Raw genomic sequence first — 17,191 nt, forward strand, 5'->3', positions numbered from 1 at the left:
GTTTCTAAGAAGTCCCTTGCCATCCCTCCATATTAGGCCAAAGTTAGAATATTTTTCTTGACAAAAGTGCCCCTACTATTCTATAATAGGACAGACCTGGCCTTACTCAAGGTCATGTTCGTTTTGGAATTTGAGAATCGATTCCGTGTCGAGAGCTGATTATTAGACTGAAAATTGTGTTTAAATTTGGTCATCTCGAAATTCAAAACGAATTGGCCTAAAATGGTCAACACAATTCTTTTGTTGGTCCCTATCGTGTATGGTTTGTATGCCACAATTCTATCTTCTTAGGAGTTAGGATGTAATGTAGCCCCGTACAATGGTAAATGCGGAATTCAATCACAAATGGGAGAAGCCTGTAGCCTTACGAGTACAAATAGAGAGGGAAAGATTAAAATATTTCTTCTTCTTTGCATTAAATTTTATTCAAAAGTAAAAACTGATCTCCTCTTTCAATTCCTATCGAATAATAACATTCATTCTCCAAATAGAGTAATAAGCTAAGTAAAGAATTAACTACTAGGCAACATTGCCCATTAGACAACATACTAATATATACTATTATAGCAGGGACTCAATACAGCATATTTCTAAAATAAAGAACTGTGTAAAAAAAGATAATATAAAATAATTTATAATGGAAAGTGCTCCTCGATCAATGGGCAAAAGAGAAACCTCCTAAGAATAAAAGAAGATATGTGAGGAAGCTTTGACCGGTTGCTCTCTTGTGGATATTGCCAAAATTGGGCTACTTGTAGGCCCTCTTGGGATGGTCCATCCTTGCCACATGGCATGAATGACATGCTCATGTGAGCTTGCATCAAGATGATCCCAACCTTCCAATATATTTGGAGTAGAATGGACAGTGTCAAAGGGGCCGTTTGGATACATGGATTTTAGAATCTTGGATTTCCTCAAAATCGTGGATGGAACACGAGGGAAGAAGGAGACCGTCCGTCGTTCTATAATTTCTCGCCCTTCTTTTTCTCGAGCGAGAGAGTAGGAGATTGCAGCTCTTTCTAGGTTTTAGAAATCTCCACCCCATTATGAGATTTCTAAAACCTTTATTTTTTACTTAGACCCTTCATATGCAATCTACTTCGGTACTTCCCCCGCATCTGCAACCTATTTCCATTGTAAAATATAGAATGGAAAATGATTTCAACGCTACAATGTTTTGATATACATGCACTCACTTGTTTGTCATGTAGTATTTAGAGGGGTTTACGAGCTTTTCGAGAACCATAATATCCTCTAGCATCCCTTTAAATATTGTACGGCAAACAAGTGGAGTGCATGTTTATCAAAACACGGGAGCGCATAAATCATTTCCCTATAGAATTCTACATTGCTTTCAAATTAAAACCTGGATTATGAAATCCACATATCCAAACAGAGAAGGGGGGGGGGGGGGTTCAAAACTCTAATGACATTGAAACATCCACGCTCGAAGGGTTAGGATCATCATACTAAGACGATTTCCGAGGCATGCCAGGATGCCTCGGTGTTAAAATGATGATGCATGGAGCACCAATCATTTGTTTTCTTTTTTTTAGTTTTTTTAGTGGGCCCCACTTGGTACTTAAGCGGGATGTAGAACTATTTCTCTTTATATACGGTTTTGAGAAAAGAAAGAAAGATAAAGGAGAGAGGCAATGAGGAGAAAATTAGGGCAAGAAAAGAGGGGTTTTCTCTCAGAGCTCTAGGAAACCTTTTGTGGTGAAGCAAGAGAAAGGTTTTTCTTCTTGGTTACTCAATGTGTGTTCCTTTTCTTCCATTCTCCTTATGTATTAGTTTTTCATTGCACGCCAAGCATAGTGTTGGAGGGTTTTCCAATGAAAATTTTTCCCGTGCTCAGTGGTAGAGATTTGGGGTTGCTTTGTGGTTCCATATAATGTTGGAGAGAAGGGGTTTTCGGTGGCTTTTAAAGGTGTGGAGGTAACATTGTACTATTTGGTTTAAAAAAGTAGATTTGAGAGTTGCCTTTGTCGGTGGATGTAATCCATTTTGTGGTGCCGATGCGTGCGATTTATTTCTTTTACTCCATTTTGGTAGTTATTATTTGGTATAGATATTTTCTCCATCTTATTTATGCAAGATTTTTAATTTTTCCGATCGGTGAAAGATCAACGGCGGTTTCGAACAAGTCAAAACCTAAAATGAATCATACATACGTGATTATGGATTATTTAGAGGGATATGGCTCTGAAGGTCTCTTTAAACAAAGCCCGAACCAAGCTAGCTGAACTTTACTTTATAATGTGTGATCAAACAAGGAAAAGCAGACAATTCTGGAAAAGTTTTTTGGAAAAATTGTTAGAAAAATGCAAAGTTTTGGTTAAATTGTCAAGTAAGGGTACGTTCTTTTTATTTGTGAAATAGGGGTTGTCAGTGCTTTTAGAAATCCCTAAGGACAAGAATACCCTCCCTTCTCTTTTTCCCTTCACCTTTTTAGCTCACTTCCTTATGCATTTTCACCTACCCTATCACCTTTTTAGCTCACTTCCCTAATGGTTCTGAGATATAAAATGTGGTTCCCTAGTGGTTTCATGGTACGAAATGTGGTTCTCTAGTGGTTCCGGGGTATAAAATGTGGTTCCCTAACAGTTCCGGGGTATAAAATGTGGTTCCCTAGTGGTTATGAGGTATAAAATGTGATTCTCTAGTAGTTCCGGGGTGTAAATGGGGTTCCCTAGTGGTTCCGAGGTGTAAATGGTGGTTCCATAGTGGTTCTAGGGTATAAAATGTGGTTCCCTAGTGGTTCTGAGGTATAAAATGTGGTTCCTTAGTGGTTCCCTAGTATAAAATGTGGTTCCCAAGTGGTTCCGGGGTAGAAATTGTGGTTCCCTAGTGGTTCCGAGGTATAAAATGTGGTTCCCTAGTGGTTCTGTGGTAGAAAATGTGGTTTCGGGATATAAAATGTGATTCCGTAGTGGTTTTGGGGTATAAAATGCGGTTCCGTAGTGGTTCCGGGGTATAAAATGTGGTTCCATAGTGGTTCCGGGGAATAAAATGTGGTTTCCTAGTGGTTCCGATGTATAAAATGTGATTCCCTGGTGGTTCTGGGGTGTAAATGGGGTTCCCTAGTGGTTCCGAGGTATAAATGGTGCTTCCATAGTGGTTCCAGGGTATAAAATGTGGTTCCCTAGTGGTTCCGAGGTATAAAATGTGGTTCCCTAGTATAAAATGTGGTTTCAGGGTAGAAATTGTGGTTCCCTAATGGTTCCGAGGTATAAAATGTGGTTCCCTAGTGGTTCGGTGGTAGAAAATGTGGTTCCATATTGGTTCCGGGGTATAAAATGTGGTTTCGTAGTGGTTCTGAGGTATAAAATGTGGTTCCGTAGTGGTTTTCGGGTATAAAATGTGGTTCCCTAGTGGTTCCGGGAAATAAAATGTGGTTCCCCAGTGGTTTCGAGGTATAAAATGCGATTCCCTGGTGGTTCTGGGGTGTAAATGGGGTTCCCTAGTGGTTCTGAGGTATAAATGGTGCTTCCATAGTGGTTCCAGGGTATAAAATGTGGTTCCCTAGTGGTGTCGAGGTATAAAATGTGGTTCCCTAGTAAAAAATGTGGTTCCCCAGTGGTTTCGGGGTAGAAATTGTGGTTCCCTAGTGGTTCCAAGGTATAAAATGTGGTTCCCTAGTGGTTCTGTGGTAGAAAATGTGGTTCCGTAGTGGTTCCGGGGTATAAAATGTGGTTCTGTAGTGGTTCCGGGGTAGAAAATCTTGTTCCCTAATGGTTTCGAGGTATAAAATGTGGTTCTGTAGTGGTTTCGGGGTAGAAATTGTGGTTCCCTAGTGGTTCTGATGTATAAAATGTGGTTCTGTAGTGGTTCTGGGGTATAAAATATGGTTTCGTAGTGGTTCCGGGATATAAAATGTGGTTCCCTAGTGGTTCCGGGGTATAAAATGTGGTTCCCTAGCTGTTCCGAGGTATAAAATGTGGTTCACTAGTGGTTGCTATGTATAAAATGTGGTTCCCTAGTGGTTCCGGGGTATAAAATGTGGTTCCGTGGTGGTTCCGGAGTATAGAATGTGATTCCGTAGTGGTTTTCGAGGTATAAAATGTGGTTTCTTAGTGGTTCCGAGGTATAAAATGTGGTTCCCTAATGGTTCCGGGGTAGAAAATGTGGTTTCCTAGTGGTCCCGGAGTAGAAAATGTGGTTCCCTAGTGGTTCCGGAGTAGAAAATATGGTTCCTTAGTGGTTCTGAGGTATAAAATGTTTTTTCCTAGTGGTTCTGTGGTAGAAAATGTGGTTCCCTAGTGGTTCTGAAGCATAAAATGTGGTTCGGTAGTGGTTCGAGGGTATAAAATGTGGTTCCCTAGTGGTTCCGAGGTATAAAATGTGGTTCCATAGTGGTTCCGAGGTATAAAATGTGGTTCTGTAATGGTTCTGAGGTATAAAATGTGGTTCCCTAGTGGTTCCGGTGTATAAAATGTGGTTCTCTAGTGGTTCCGGGGTAGAAAATGTGGTTCCCTAGTGGTTTCGGAGTATAAAATGTGATTCCCTAGTGGTTCCAAGGTATAAAATTTGGTTCCCTAATGGTTCCGGGGTAGAAAATGTGGTTCCCACGCCGGGCCCGTATGGGCCGGGTCGACCCGCGTGTCACCCAGATTTTTCCCGTATTTTTTAAGATGTTTTTGGAAAATGATATCCGCACTACCGTATTTTGATGAGGACACTCCTCACTTTATTAAAAGTACGGTATGCCCCGCACCATAGGATGATCCAAATCGTTCATTAGATGGGCCACAGCCTAAATAGGTTGTGCCCCAAAAAGCATTTCCGTAGGTTTATCCTAACCCTCTGATCAGAATGTTAGAGGGTTGGTCCTAACCCTCTATAGATTGGAGGGTTAGGATCAACCTATGGAAATGATTTTTGGGACACAACCAATTTAGGTGTGGCCCATCTAATTGACGCTTTGGATCATCCTATGGCGGGCCATACAGTACTTTTAATTAAATGAGGAGTGCCCTCATCAAAACACATTAGTGTGGATAACATTTTCCTTTTTTTTTATGGGATTTTGTTAGCCACCTTTGTCTAGGCAACTTCTCGGCTTGTGGCCCATCCTTTGATGCAAATATTGACAGAAATAATATGGGTACAAAGGTGGCTAGCAAAAGCATAATTGCAAAAAATAATAATCATTACTTGCAAAAAATAGTAATCATTACGAATTTGTGGCTGAACTGCTAAGTTTTAAATGAAAAATTACGAAAAAAAAGAAGCAAAGTATTAAAATTACGAAAAAATACCAAAATGATGCACTTACATATGACAATTACCGAACTATAAAGTTTGACTGTCTTCCGTCGGAAGTCCGAACGTTTGGACTTCCGAATGTAACTAATATTTTGGTTATGTATACTGCCTTCCATTCGGAAGTCCGAAGTTTTGTTCGGATTTCCGACGGAAGCCAGTAGAATAAGAATAATTCCAAAGATTTTTATTTTCAAATTGAGTAAAAATTCGAAGGATAATAGGAATATACATTTTGATCTTAGTGTCATGCAGGCAACTATAAATTGAAGCTTTATTTTGATGTTTTAGAATAAAAAATGCAAAGAAAATGGATTATCAAACCCTGTTGTAAATGGCAACCTTCATAATTACCAAACCCTATTCAAAGAGTCCGACTCGGAAGTCCGATTCTCTCTCTCTCTCCCTCATGATTACCAAATCCTGTTGTAAATGACAACCTTCAAAACCCTTCCATGGAGTTTTCCACATTAGAAAAGTCTTGAGGAAGAAGAAGGTGGTAGGTGAGAAGGTAATAAGTGCATAGGGATAGGTGCAAAAATGTGGAAAGAAAAAAAAGGTAAGAGGGGTATATTTGTCCTAAAAGCCATCTTCTCTCACCTGACAACACCTTTTTTACAATTTTCAAATCACTACCCTTTATTCACAATTTAGACAAAACTTCGCATTTTTCTAACAATATTCACAAGTTTTTTCCTTGCAAACTTTTCCAAAAAACCTGGGTCAAATTCAAACGTGCGGCAAATGTAAAACATGTTGTGGCAGGGTTGCATTGGGCCTTATCCACTCGTTTCGGTACATATGATCTTCATTTCAGTGGGACCCACTCCACAAATTCATACCAGTCGTTCAACACGACAACGTCACAGCTAACGAAAGCTATCTAAATGACCAAAATACCCTCCACAATTGTTAGGAATGTGTGTTGTTCTCTTCTTATAAATGATTGTATTTCTAGCTAAAAGTCAGACAAGAGGGATTAGAAAGGCAGGTAAAAGAGTGTGGAAATTGACCGGATTGACCGTGTCTGTAAGCATGTCTACCAATCTGAGATGGTTATACACTGAGATTGCGTGTAAAATTTGTACTTCTTGGAGTGCCCATTGGTGCTTGTCATTGAGTTTTCAATTATGGGCGCGTTTCTGCAATTGGGTTTTGATGGGTTTTTTGCCGGGATGAACAGAAAGCTGAAAAATTTCCAAGGTTTTTTCATCACTTGCCGTTGAACTGGAGAAGAAAATGGACTGTGGGATTGAGGAGAGTGTTCCTTTGGCGGGTTCGGATTCTAGATGGGTCGATGGTAGTGAAGTAGATTCAGAATCATCACATTGGCCTCTGCTCGAAGAGGAGCAGAGGGAAGAATATGGGAGTGTTAGAAGGAGGCTATCCAAAAAACCCAAGACAGTAGATTCCTTTGACGTTGAAGCTATGTCTGTATCTGATTCTCATAGCCACCGTTCCAAGGTAGTTTTTAAGTTCTACTTTTATGTTATCTTCTTGGATTTTTTAATGCTTTTTTTTTTGTCTTGTGTGAAATCTCATTTGGTTCTTGATTTTATACATGGGTGGTGTTAGGGCTGCAGCAGGGTCGAGTTGGGTCGGGTTTTGCAAAACCCTAGCCCAACCCTAGCTGCCATTATCTTACTCCTGACCCGCCCTGACCCTGAGTCAGGGCCGAAAATCCTCAACCCAATGCCCGCGCTACAGGGTTCAGCCCAACCCTTTCCCGCCCTGATCGGCCCTGGCCGGGCCAGGCTGGCCCTGCTTGGGTCGGACCGAGCCGGGCAATGTTACATGTTTTCGGTCTGTTTTATTGTAAAAAATCAAAATACTTCTACACAATCTATTATTCTAATTGATATATGATTTTTGGTGATAAATACATAACCAAAACCCAATAGATGGAGAAATGAAAAACAGAAAGGCTCAAGGGTGGGCCGCGGGTAAAGTGTAAACAGGGCCGGGCGGGTCGGTCAGGGCGGGCCGGGGTAAAGTGTAAAGGGGGTCGGGGCGGGTCGGGTTCAGGGTTACCCTGAACCCAACCCGACCCGACCCTGAGTCAGGGCAAAAAAAAATGTACCCAAACCCGTCCTCAGGGTCAGATTTTCCAACCTTGACCCTGTTCGGGCTCAGGGCGGGTTTGGTGGGTCAGGGCTCACAGGGCCAAACTTGCAACCCTAGGTGGTGTTTTATATGGTCTTCTTTGTTGCTTCCACTGTGTGTTTGAAACATGTATTGTAGTTTAAATTGGGTGTGGATTGTACGCGATTGGTTTTGGATTGATTGAAGTACCTAGTGGAGTATCCACTTCCACTTTTTTTTTTTTTCTTATTTTTTTTGCATTCATGTGAAATGGGTGCTATTGTTGTAGAAAATAAGACGGAACAGAATGCAGAAAATAGAACAGAAGACTTAATTAGGCAAGGCACTTCCAGGAAGCTATCTTTAAGATAGTAATTTCCCACGTATAGATGCAAATGGACTCTTGAAATTCTATCTCCAGGATACAATGCCCAACACCGAGAATTTTAACATGATTGCACTTCCTGTATTCTCACGAATCAGAACCCACTCAGAAAAAAAATTTAAACGTATATGAAAGAGAGAAGAAAACGATTGAAGAAGAAGATTCTTAGCAAACTCGGATCGAGTCTTTTTATAGACTCTGAATCGGTGCTAAGACACCCTCTCATGAAGAGACTCGCACCCTTCTAAAGAAGAGGCGCAACTCTTCAAATATAATTTAAACTCTTTTGTTTAAATGAAAGTTATAGCCGTTAGGCCTTAACCATCTTTTTATTTCTTCGTCGTTCCTTCCTTTCTTCTTCTTTTTCTATATATATATATATATATATATATAGAGAGAGAGAGAGAGAGAGAGAGAGAGAGAGAGAGAGAGAGAGAGAGAGAGAGAACGGTTTCTACACACACGTGTAAATAAGTTATCTACACACTACCTTAAAATACAGCGGAGGCCCACATTATTTGGCTGATCCAAACCATTCATTTGATTGGCCCTCACATAGATAGGGTGTCCACAAAAAATCAGCTCCATAGGATCATCCTAACCCTTCGAACCGTGGAGGCAAAAAATGGATAGATTTGTGAAGGTTTATGCACGTCCATTTTACCTCCATAAATCATAGAGTTGGGATGATCCTATGGAGCTGATTTTTTGTGGACACCCAATCTATGTGAGGGCCAATCAAATGAATGGTTTGGATCACCCAAACAATATGCCCTCCACTGTATTTTAAGGTAGTGCGTAGATAACTTGTCTACACATGTGTGTAGGAACCGTTTTCTATATATATATATATATATATATATATATATATATATATATATATATATAGAGAGAGAGAGAGAGAGAGAGAGAGAGAGAGAGAGAGAGAAAATGGTTCCTACACATATGTGTAGAGAGTTCTCTACACACTAGCTTGAAATACAGTGGGGGCCCACATTGTTTGGGTGATCCAAGCCATCCATTTTAAAGGCCCTCACATAGATTGGGTGTCTACAAAAAATCAGATCCATAGGATCATCCCAACCCTACGATTTGTGGAGGTAAAATGGATGTCTTTAAACCTTCACAAATTAGTCTATTTTTTGCCTCCACAGTTCGAATGGTTAGGATGATCCTATGGATCTGATTTTTTGTGGACACCCTATCTATGTGAGGGCCTTAAAAATGAATGGTTTGGATCACCCAAATAATGTGGCCCCCACTGTATTTTAAGCTAGTGTGTAGATAACCTATCTACACATATGTGTAGGAACTGTTTTCTCATATATATATATTAATAATTATTATTACTTACAGTTCTCTCATGGTGCTCTCTCAAAGAGAAAGAGCTCCACAGAACTTGAATGAGATGAGTGAAACTATCTCCTATTTATAGATGAATGAGTGAAGGAGTTTGAATCCTAAATCTCCATGTGGGATTCACCAAATTTCAAATAATTCCAACAAAGCATTTGAAAAGATTCCAAATGAAAAAGATGGAGGGAACTTTGCACAACTTTCAAGACTTTGATTTTTCCCTTCAAATTAATGGAGGGAACTTGTACAAGTCTAAAAAACTATGACTTTTTCCCTTCAAAACATATTATTATAATATAATATAATTTATAATACCAAATACACTATTAGTAATATACTATATTTTATAATATATAACAGCTTACCATTTAGTTTATTTAGCTGGTCTTTCGAAGTTGAATAGAGAATGGAGATGTTATTGTGCTCTTCCTCAAGAGCAGCTAAGGAATTACAGTGTGAGGGCCAAAATTCTTACCGAAATGTCTAAAACAGTGTTTCAAAATGCGGATGTGGGTCAAAACACGGCCAAAACAAATCCTAGTCGATTCAGCACCACATGGTCGAGTACTTGGTTGATGTGGTCATAACTCGAGAGAGTCAAAGGAGTTTTGTTTGAATTTGTAAGGAAAAATGTGGACTCGGACAAGGACGTGGCCAGGGTAAATGGAGTAAACTTGGGGGAGTCCACAGTGATGCGGTCATGCGGGGGAGTTTTGAAACTATGGTCTGAAAAAGTACAATGGAGGTACCTTGTCTATGTTAATCCAGTGCATAAATTAAGTGGTTAATTTGCAAGAGGCATTGGTGGAACTGTGGAAGGATTAGACAGGAGAGGAGATTGTGTTTAAAATCCATCACTCTCAGCAGTGGTTTAAAATTTCGGTTCCGGTACTGGTTTCGGACCCCTGAAATTCCAAAATTTCAGTCGAAATTTTGTAATGTTTCTTTTTTTTTAAAAAATTTGCATTATCTCGAAATTTCGTACCGAAATTCTCGAAATTTGGTGAAGGCCGAAATTCGAAAATTCGCCAAATTTCGGATTTCCGTCGAAATTTAAAACCATGCTCTCAGCTGCCTCGGTAACATCTGCAAGATAGATTGGTCTAGCGTAAGCCATGGGTGCATGTCTCATAATGGAAAACTCGATTCCGTAAAGACATGGATTGGCTCTGGTGCATCCAAAGGTTTTGCTTAGGGCAATCAGAACAGGATTAAGTGGGGGATTCCTGTTCGAAATCATCTACGTTGATAAGTCTGGAAGCTCAAGAAAAGCTTGAATTTGGTAAAATGTAAAAGGTTTCACTGAAGGCCTAATTAAAGCATGGCAGCATTGCTGTCCTTATATCCAAATCTGCTGACTGAGCTGGTTATATACAATCACTGTACTCCTAGTAAAACAAAATAGGGCAGTGTAGAATGCCCAATATTATTTAGGCTGATATAAGGCAGAACAGTGACTCCTACAGCACATTTTGCTGCAACATAAAATCCCTGTGGAATTATTTATCTATAGCAAGTTTCCAATTGCTGATAGCTAACCAGGAAAAGGAGGTAGACCCACCATTCAAAAAAAAGAAGAAGAAGGAAAAGGAGGTAGACCTATGTGTTTGCAGAAAAAAATAGAACATCTAGATCATCAATTAGAAATTCATGAACAATTACTAATACCTGCTAGGAAACAATGACCTTGATTATGGATGGCAAACCATAAACTAACTGAATTGCATCGATAATATGAACCACTTGTCCAGTCTCGGGACAAAAAAATGTTTGATTAATTCATACATTTAATTACTACTGGCATGGGATGATCAATCTCAAATGCATGTCTTCAGTGGCAAGGGCACTTTTTTCTCTTCCTGTTTACTTAAATATATTTTTAACTCAGGAACTCTCTTTCTGGGGTACCCTTGCACTGGCATTTCAAACTCTTGGTGTGGTCTATGGTGACTTGGGAACAAGTCCGTTATATGTCTTCAGTGATGTATTCAGCAAGGTGCCGATAAACTCAGAAGTTGATGTCTTGGGAGCTTTATCGTTAGTGATGTACACAATTGCACTCCTTCCCTTCGCAAAATATATTTTCATAGTGCTCAGAGCTAATGATAATGGTGAAGGTATGGATTTATGAATCTGAATCGATTCTTTCTCTTCAAATAATTTATATCCTGCTGTTCAAACCATGCAAGATTTTATGTTGCAGAGCGTAACTCTTTTCTGTATTTTTTTGTACTTATTAATCTGTATTTGTGATTATTATATTTATTAATCCTAGTATGGTACTGAGCCTGAAATTCATTACTGTAACTACAGGAGGCACGTTTGCATTATATTCATTGATTTGCAGATATGCAAAAGTTAATTTGCTACCAAATCAACAGCGTGCTGATGAACAAATCTCAAATTTTCGGCTCAAGCTGCCCACTCCTGAGTTGGAAAGGGCACTGAATATAAAAGACAGCTTGGAACAAAGATCCTCTTTAAAAACTCTTTTATTGCTCTTGGTTCTGATGGGCACTTCCATGATCATTGGGGACGGCATTCTTACTCCGGCAATGTCGGGTATGTTGAATGTTCCTTATGTACTTGCATTTTACATTGTTGTCTATTTGCTACTAAGATCTCATTTATGCACACGGTCCTTTTCCATTGTTGTAGTTATGTCTGCTGTCAGTGGCTTGCAGGACGAAATTTCTGGATTTGGTACAGGTTAGTTGTCTTTTTTTCCATCCATTTTTTGTCATTCACAAGGATTTAAATTTCGGTTTTGGACACAGCCAAAACCGATATTTCTGCCGAAATTACCGAAATTTCTGAAATAGTTACTGAAATTTTGGCCAAAATTTGGGTCTCTGACCAAAATTTTGGATTTTGGTGGTTTCGGTCCCAACTGAAATCCGAAAGTTCGGCCGAAATTTAAAACCATGTTCATTTGTAGGTATTTATGATCATACAATTTATAACCCCGACTCAGAGATTCTTCATAAGGATTTCATTACCACTGTCTAATCTATGACGCAGGTTGATTTAAACTCTGTTGTTTTCAGATGCTGTCGTAATTGTTTCGATTATAATCCTTGCGGCACTGTTTAGCGTGCAGAGGTTTGGGACTCGCAAAGTTGGTTTCATCTTCTCTCCTGTTCTGGCAATTTGGTTCTTCTCCCTGGGATCCATTGGGATATACAACATAATTACATATGATATCACTGTTCTAAGGGCATTCAATCCAGTTTATATCTATTTATTTTTCAAGAGGAACAGTACAAAGGCATGGTCAGCTCTTGGGGGTGTTGTTTTGTGCATTACAGGTTATCTCGTCCTTAGGCCTCTTTAATTGCTATTTATGTTTGTTTCCTCAGAAATCCTCTTTTCAAACTACTCATCTGGATTATCTGGTCTCTAAATTTTCTTCACAAGATTTGCTCTTCCTACTTTTGCTTATTTCATATTCTTTGTTATGTCTACACCTGTAGCTAGTTATCGTTCCATGAATCTATGTTGTGAATTGGGTGCAAATCCTTGAATAATATTCCATGAGGCTTCCGGCTGTGATAATTGAATGGTGAGATGTAATTGATTACTGTCGTTCATGGCATTGTCCCTACAAAATCTTGCAAGAAGAGGGAGGAACAATCCATGAAATCCAATCTGATTGCACTAAGCAATCGTAGAAAGTAGTTTGATTGTATTAATAAAATTAGGGTTTCCTCAACCTCATCTCCCAAGAAGAGAGAGGAACAGCCCACAAAAGTGAGTGATTTCTCTTGTTCGGCCATCACGATCATTGGGATCCTTCCCCTTTTCTTTAATAAAATTTTAGCTATTAAAAAGGAAAAAAGAGAAGAGATAAGATGACAGAAGCAAGATAAGATGACAAGCACAGGGAAAACTATACGAACTGTTTGAGGAGTGAGGAGTTCAAGTTAGGGCTCATTAATGGCATTAAGTTCTTTTTACTAAGGGCTATTTGTTGCTTGTTGAATTTGTATTTTGAGTTCTTTTTCTTCAGGAATTTCTTTGCTCTGTTTTTTGAGGGAAATGCTAAGCTCTTGGAGGATAAACTCATATGAACTCATATCCAGGATTCGCAGAGACAAGTTGAGAACAGCTGACCTTTTTGGTGTTTCCTTAGGACAACCATGGCTCTGTTCCTGTCTACCAATTTCGTTAGGCCAATTACCAATTTTGTGAATGAGGCATTCCACATTTGCGATATATTTAAACCAAATTCAAGATCTTCCAAGATCTTGAAAACACTTTCCAACTACAATTTCAAGATATTAAAATTAACTCAAACACATCTCATTCTTGAAATTGATTTTTCATTTTCACCAACTTAACATTTCTTGAATTTGGCCCATACTTAACCATAATGGGAACTTCCCTTAAAAACTTATTTGCCAAAGTAATAATGCATTAATGCTTGACCTGCATTTTACTATTTTAATTATAAGTGTAAGAATTTTTTCTTAAAACTTGTCTTCCATTGGTAGGATTGGGAACCTGAAGATTTATTGAATCCACCATGACATTTATTCAGATATGATATCGAATTTTCCACAAACCAAAGTTCCAGACATTTGTTGCTAGATTGTTAGATTGTGGAACTTTTTTTTGGAGGTTATGTTCCTATTGGCATTTGACATAAAAAATAAATGGTTATATGTGACTGCAGGATCTGAAGCAATGTTTGCTGATCTAGGCCATTTCTCTGTAAAATCTATACAGGAAAGTCCCATTTTTTTTTTTTTTTTTCTGATTTCTTTTTTATTTGGGATCTCTTGTTTCGTCTTCTTTCATGGGTCTACACAACTCAAAGGTGCTAACTCTTTCTTTGGATATGTCTGGTTCTCACAGATTGCCTTCACGTGTGTGGTATTCCCTTGCCTTCTTTTAGCTTACATGGGCCAAGCTGCATTTCTAATAAAAAATCCAACTTTGGTTGAAATGGTATTCTACGATTCTGTTCCAGGTAAGCTTTGTCTGAAATTGCTGCTAGTCATGTTTCAATTTTTGGAAAGAGTGCTGCGCTTCTCCTTAGTATCCTTTCTGCTAATAATATACATGCATTGATGGAATCACTGATCACTAGCATAAGATGGTAACCAAAGGAAAATGATTTTCTTCTTGTTGCCATCAGTTCTATACAGGGTTTACAATTTTGGTTTCGACTGTGGCTTAAACTGAAATTTCAGCTGAAATACCGAAATTTTGGCCGAAAGTCGGTACAAAACGATTCAATGTGCTTTCAGTGTCAGTGCCGCCCGAAATTTCGGTATTTCGACTGAAATTTAATACCATGGTTCTATATCCTGGCCCATGTTCGATATTTTCAGACATTTTCTCAAGAAAGGGAATTAGGTTAGTTATTAACTTTGAACCTATTTTATATTCGAATGCGCGTGAACAGGTGGTTTGTTCTGGCCAGTCTTTGTGATAGCCACACTGGCAGCCATGATTGCTAGTCAGGCCATGATATCAGCAACATTTTCATGCGTGAAACAGTCCATGGCTCTTGGTTGCTTCCCGAGGCTCAAGATAGTTCACACCTCCCGGAGGTTCATGGGTCAGATCTACATTCCTGTAATCAACTGGTTTCTGATGATTATGTGCATAGCCGTGGTTGCTTCTTTCAGAAGTACCAATGAAATAGCCAACGCATACGGTTAAGTATTTATACTCAAAACATTTTGCGTATAAATCCTCCAGTATAACTACACTGTTTTGTTTTAGTAACAAAAGAATGGTAGATTTTGTATTTATACAAGCTAAAGTAATATCTTCTTACAACCATGGTTTAAAACCGACACCGAAAGTACATGAATTCGGTGTCAGCCCAGATTTTGGCTGAAATTTCAGAAAATTTCCTAAATTTTAGCCTTTTTTTTTCAGAAATTTTTTGAGTTTTCCAAAATTTCTTCCGAAATTTCAGGCGGTTTCAGCAAGTGTTTGCCTATACTGACACCGAAACTGAAATTTTAAACCTTGCTTACAACTGCCTAACTGAAAAGGACTTCAATTCACTCTCTGTTCCATACAGGACTTCAATTTTAAACCCTGCTTACAACTGCCTCACGCAAAAGGACTTCAATTCACTCTCTGTTCCATACAGAATGATGGGAGACTTTAGGAGGCATACTTATCTAATCAAATTGTTCTTCTTGCAGGCATTGCAGAGGTTGGGGTGATGTTGGTGAGCACTACATTAGTAACACTTGTAATGCTTCTGATATGGCAGACCAACCTATTTCTGGCTCTGTGGTTCCCTGCCATATTCGGGACAGTTGAGCTCATCTACTTATCTTCAGTCTTGACAAAGATCATGGAGGGTGGTTGGCTCCCGCTTGTTTTTGCTTCTTGTTTTCTGTGTGTGATGTACACTTGGAACTATGGAAGTGTATTGAAATATCAGAATGAGATAACGGAGAAGGTCTCAATGGATTTCATGCTTGAACTTGGATCCACACTCGGAACTGTTAGAGTCCCTGGGATAGGATTATTGTACAATGAGCTGGTTCAGGGCATTCCCTCAATTTTTGTTCAGTTTCTTCTCAGCCTTCCAGCTATCCACTCGACAATTGTGTTTGTCTGCATTAAGTATGTCCCAGTTCCGGTCGTTCCTCAAGAGGAAAGGTTTTTGTTCAGAAGGTTATGCCCAAAAGACTACCACATGTTCCGTTGCATTGCCCGTTATGGATACAAAGATATCAGGAAAGAAGACCATCATGCATTTGAGCAGCTTTTGGTCGAGAGCCTTGTGAAGTTCTTGAGAAGGGAGGCTCAAGAACTTGCACTGGAGGAAAATTTAATGGAGATGGAATTGGACATGGAGTCCGAAAACGGAGAGAGCCAAACTCCACTTCCTCCCTGGCTGACGCCTCAAGTTGGGAGGCTGCCGAGCTTGACGTCTAAGGAATCGGGGGAACCGAGTGATTTTCAGGATCTTCAAATTCTACTAATGTCTGATGTGAGGACTTCTACTTCAGAAGAAGCTGTGTCTATGTTGCCATCGAGTGTAATGTCATCGGAAGAAGACCCGAGCTTGGAATATGAACTTTCAGCCCTTCGAGAAGCTATGGAATCTGGGTTTACATATCTACTTGCGCATGGAGACGTAAGGGCAAGGAAGGAGTCATGGTTCCTCAAGAAGCTAATTATAAATTATTTCTATGCATTCCTAAGAAGGAATTGCAGAGCTGGTGCGGCAAATATGAGTGTGCCGCATATCAACATCTTGCAGGTTGGGATGACATATATGGTTTGATGCATTCGGGCCTTACTGCAACTGTTTTCCAATAATAGGGAAGATGGGAGAATTTGTAAGAGAGTTTATAGAGGAACTAGCTGTAGTAGTCTTGTCATCATAATATGTCTGTCCTGATTACAAATTATATAATTTATCTATTATTGTTTCCAATGTTCTTTCTGTATTATGAAATGGATTGGTTGTTCCATCTATCAACTCGTCTGGAAAAATTGTAGATTTTGTTGTTTACTATACACTCAAACAACAATCTGTTGACTGTGAATGTGAACACCAAACAACAATCTGTTGACTAAAAGGTTCATAGGTAAACGGACTGTGCAAAGTATCTGATCAAGGCATAATCAAGGTGATTTATTGTTTCTCATTCTCATTATCCCTGGCATTCATTGCTTAGGTTTCTTTTGTGGGTTCTGTGCCTGTCTAATCAACATATCAATAATCTCATCCCCTCTACTTCACTCAAAGACACACACGGACGCATATTATATATAGCTAGATGGGATTTTTACTGTTCACGCTGACTTCAACGCATACACCCTTTTGACCAAAACCCTAAACACACGAAATTGCTCTCTCTCTCTCTCTCTCTCTCTCTCTCTCTCAGTAACTTCCCCAAACAGACCCATGAAATCCTTCTCTCTCTCTCAGAACTTTCTGAATTTCGTCACTCTGTTTTGGAGAATTTATCGGTTTCAACTACAGCTATTTTGAGATTTTCATCTACCTGTTCTTTTAAGAGGTAATTATAAATGGATTTTGGAGGTTTTTTCTTCTTTATATATATGACAACTTTGAAATTTTTGCTCAATTTCTCATATTTTTCTGTATTCTGTTTT

General features: G+C 39.1%; 1 protein-coding gene across 1 annotated transcript; it reads left to right on the top strand.

Moving 5' to 3' along the window:
• Positions 1-6,233: 6,233 nt before the first annotated feature.
• LOC143849310 (putative potassium transporter 12) lies at positions 6,234-16,505 on the top strand. Its single transcript, XM_077358297.1, has 9 exons — positions 6,234-6,729; positions 10,977-11,205; positions 11,402-11,650; positions 11,747-11,797; positions 12,136-12,396; positions 13,764-13,812; positions 13,942-14,060; positions 14,499-14,753; positions 15,256-16,505. Exons 1-9 carry the CDS (start codon positions 6,505-6,507, stop codon positions 16,350-16,352), a joined length of 2,535 nt encoding a protein of 844 aa, XP_077214412.1. The 5' UTR covers positions 6,234-6,504; the 3' UTR covers positions 16,353-16,505.
• Positions 16,506-17,191: the final 686 nt, after the last annotated feature.

The sequence above is a fragment of the Tasmannia lanceolata genome, unplaced genomic scaffold (assembly GCF_043159265.1).
Source record: "Tasmannia lanceolata isolate RefF3 unplaced genomic scaffold, GAP_Taslan_0.1 ptg000018l, whole genome shotgun sequence".
In the NCBI taxonomy this organism is placed as follows: Eukaryota; Viridiplantae; Streptophyta; class Magnoliopsida; order Canellales; family Winteraceae; genus Tasmannia; species Tasmannia lanceolata.

Excerpts from the sequence above, each read along its gene's own strand:
- LOC143849310 (XM_077358297.1), top strand. The coding sequence starts at position 6,505 with ATGGACTGTGGGATTGAGGAGAGTGTTCCTTTGGCGGGTTCGGATTCT. Across the intron at positions 11,206-11,401 it reads AGCTAATGATAATGGTGAAG|GAGGCACGTTTGCATTATAT; the intron begins GTATGGATTTAT and ends CTGTAACTACAG. Across the intron at positions 14,061-14,498 it reads ATTCTACGATTCTGTTCCAG|GTGGTTTGTTCTGGCCAGTC; the intron begins GTAAGCTTTGTC and ends GCGCGTGAACAG.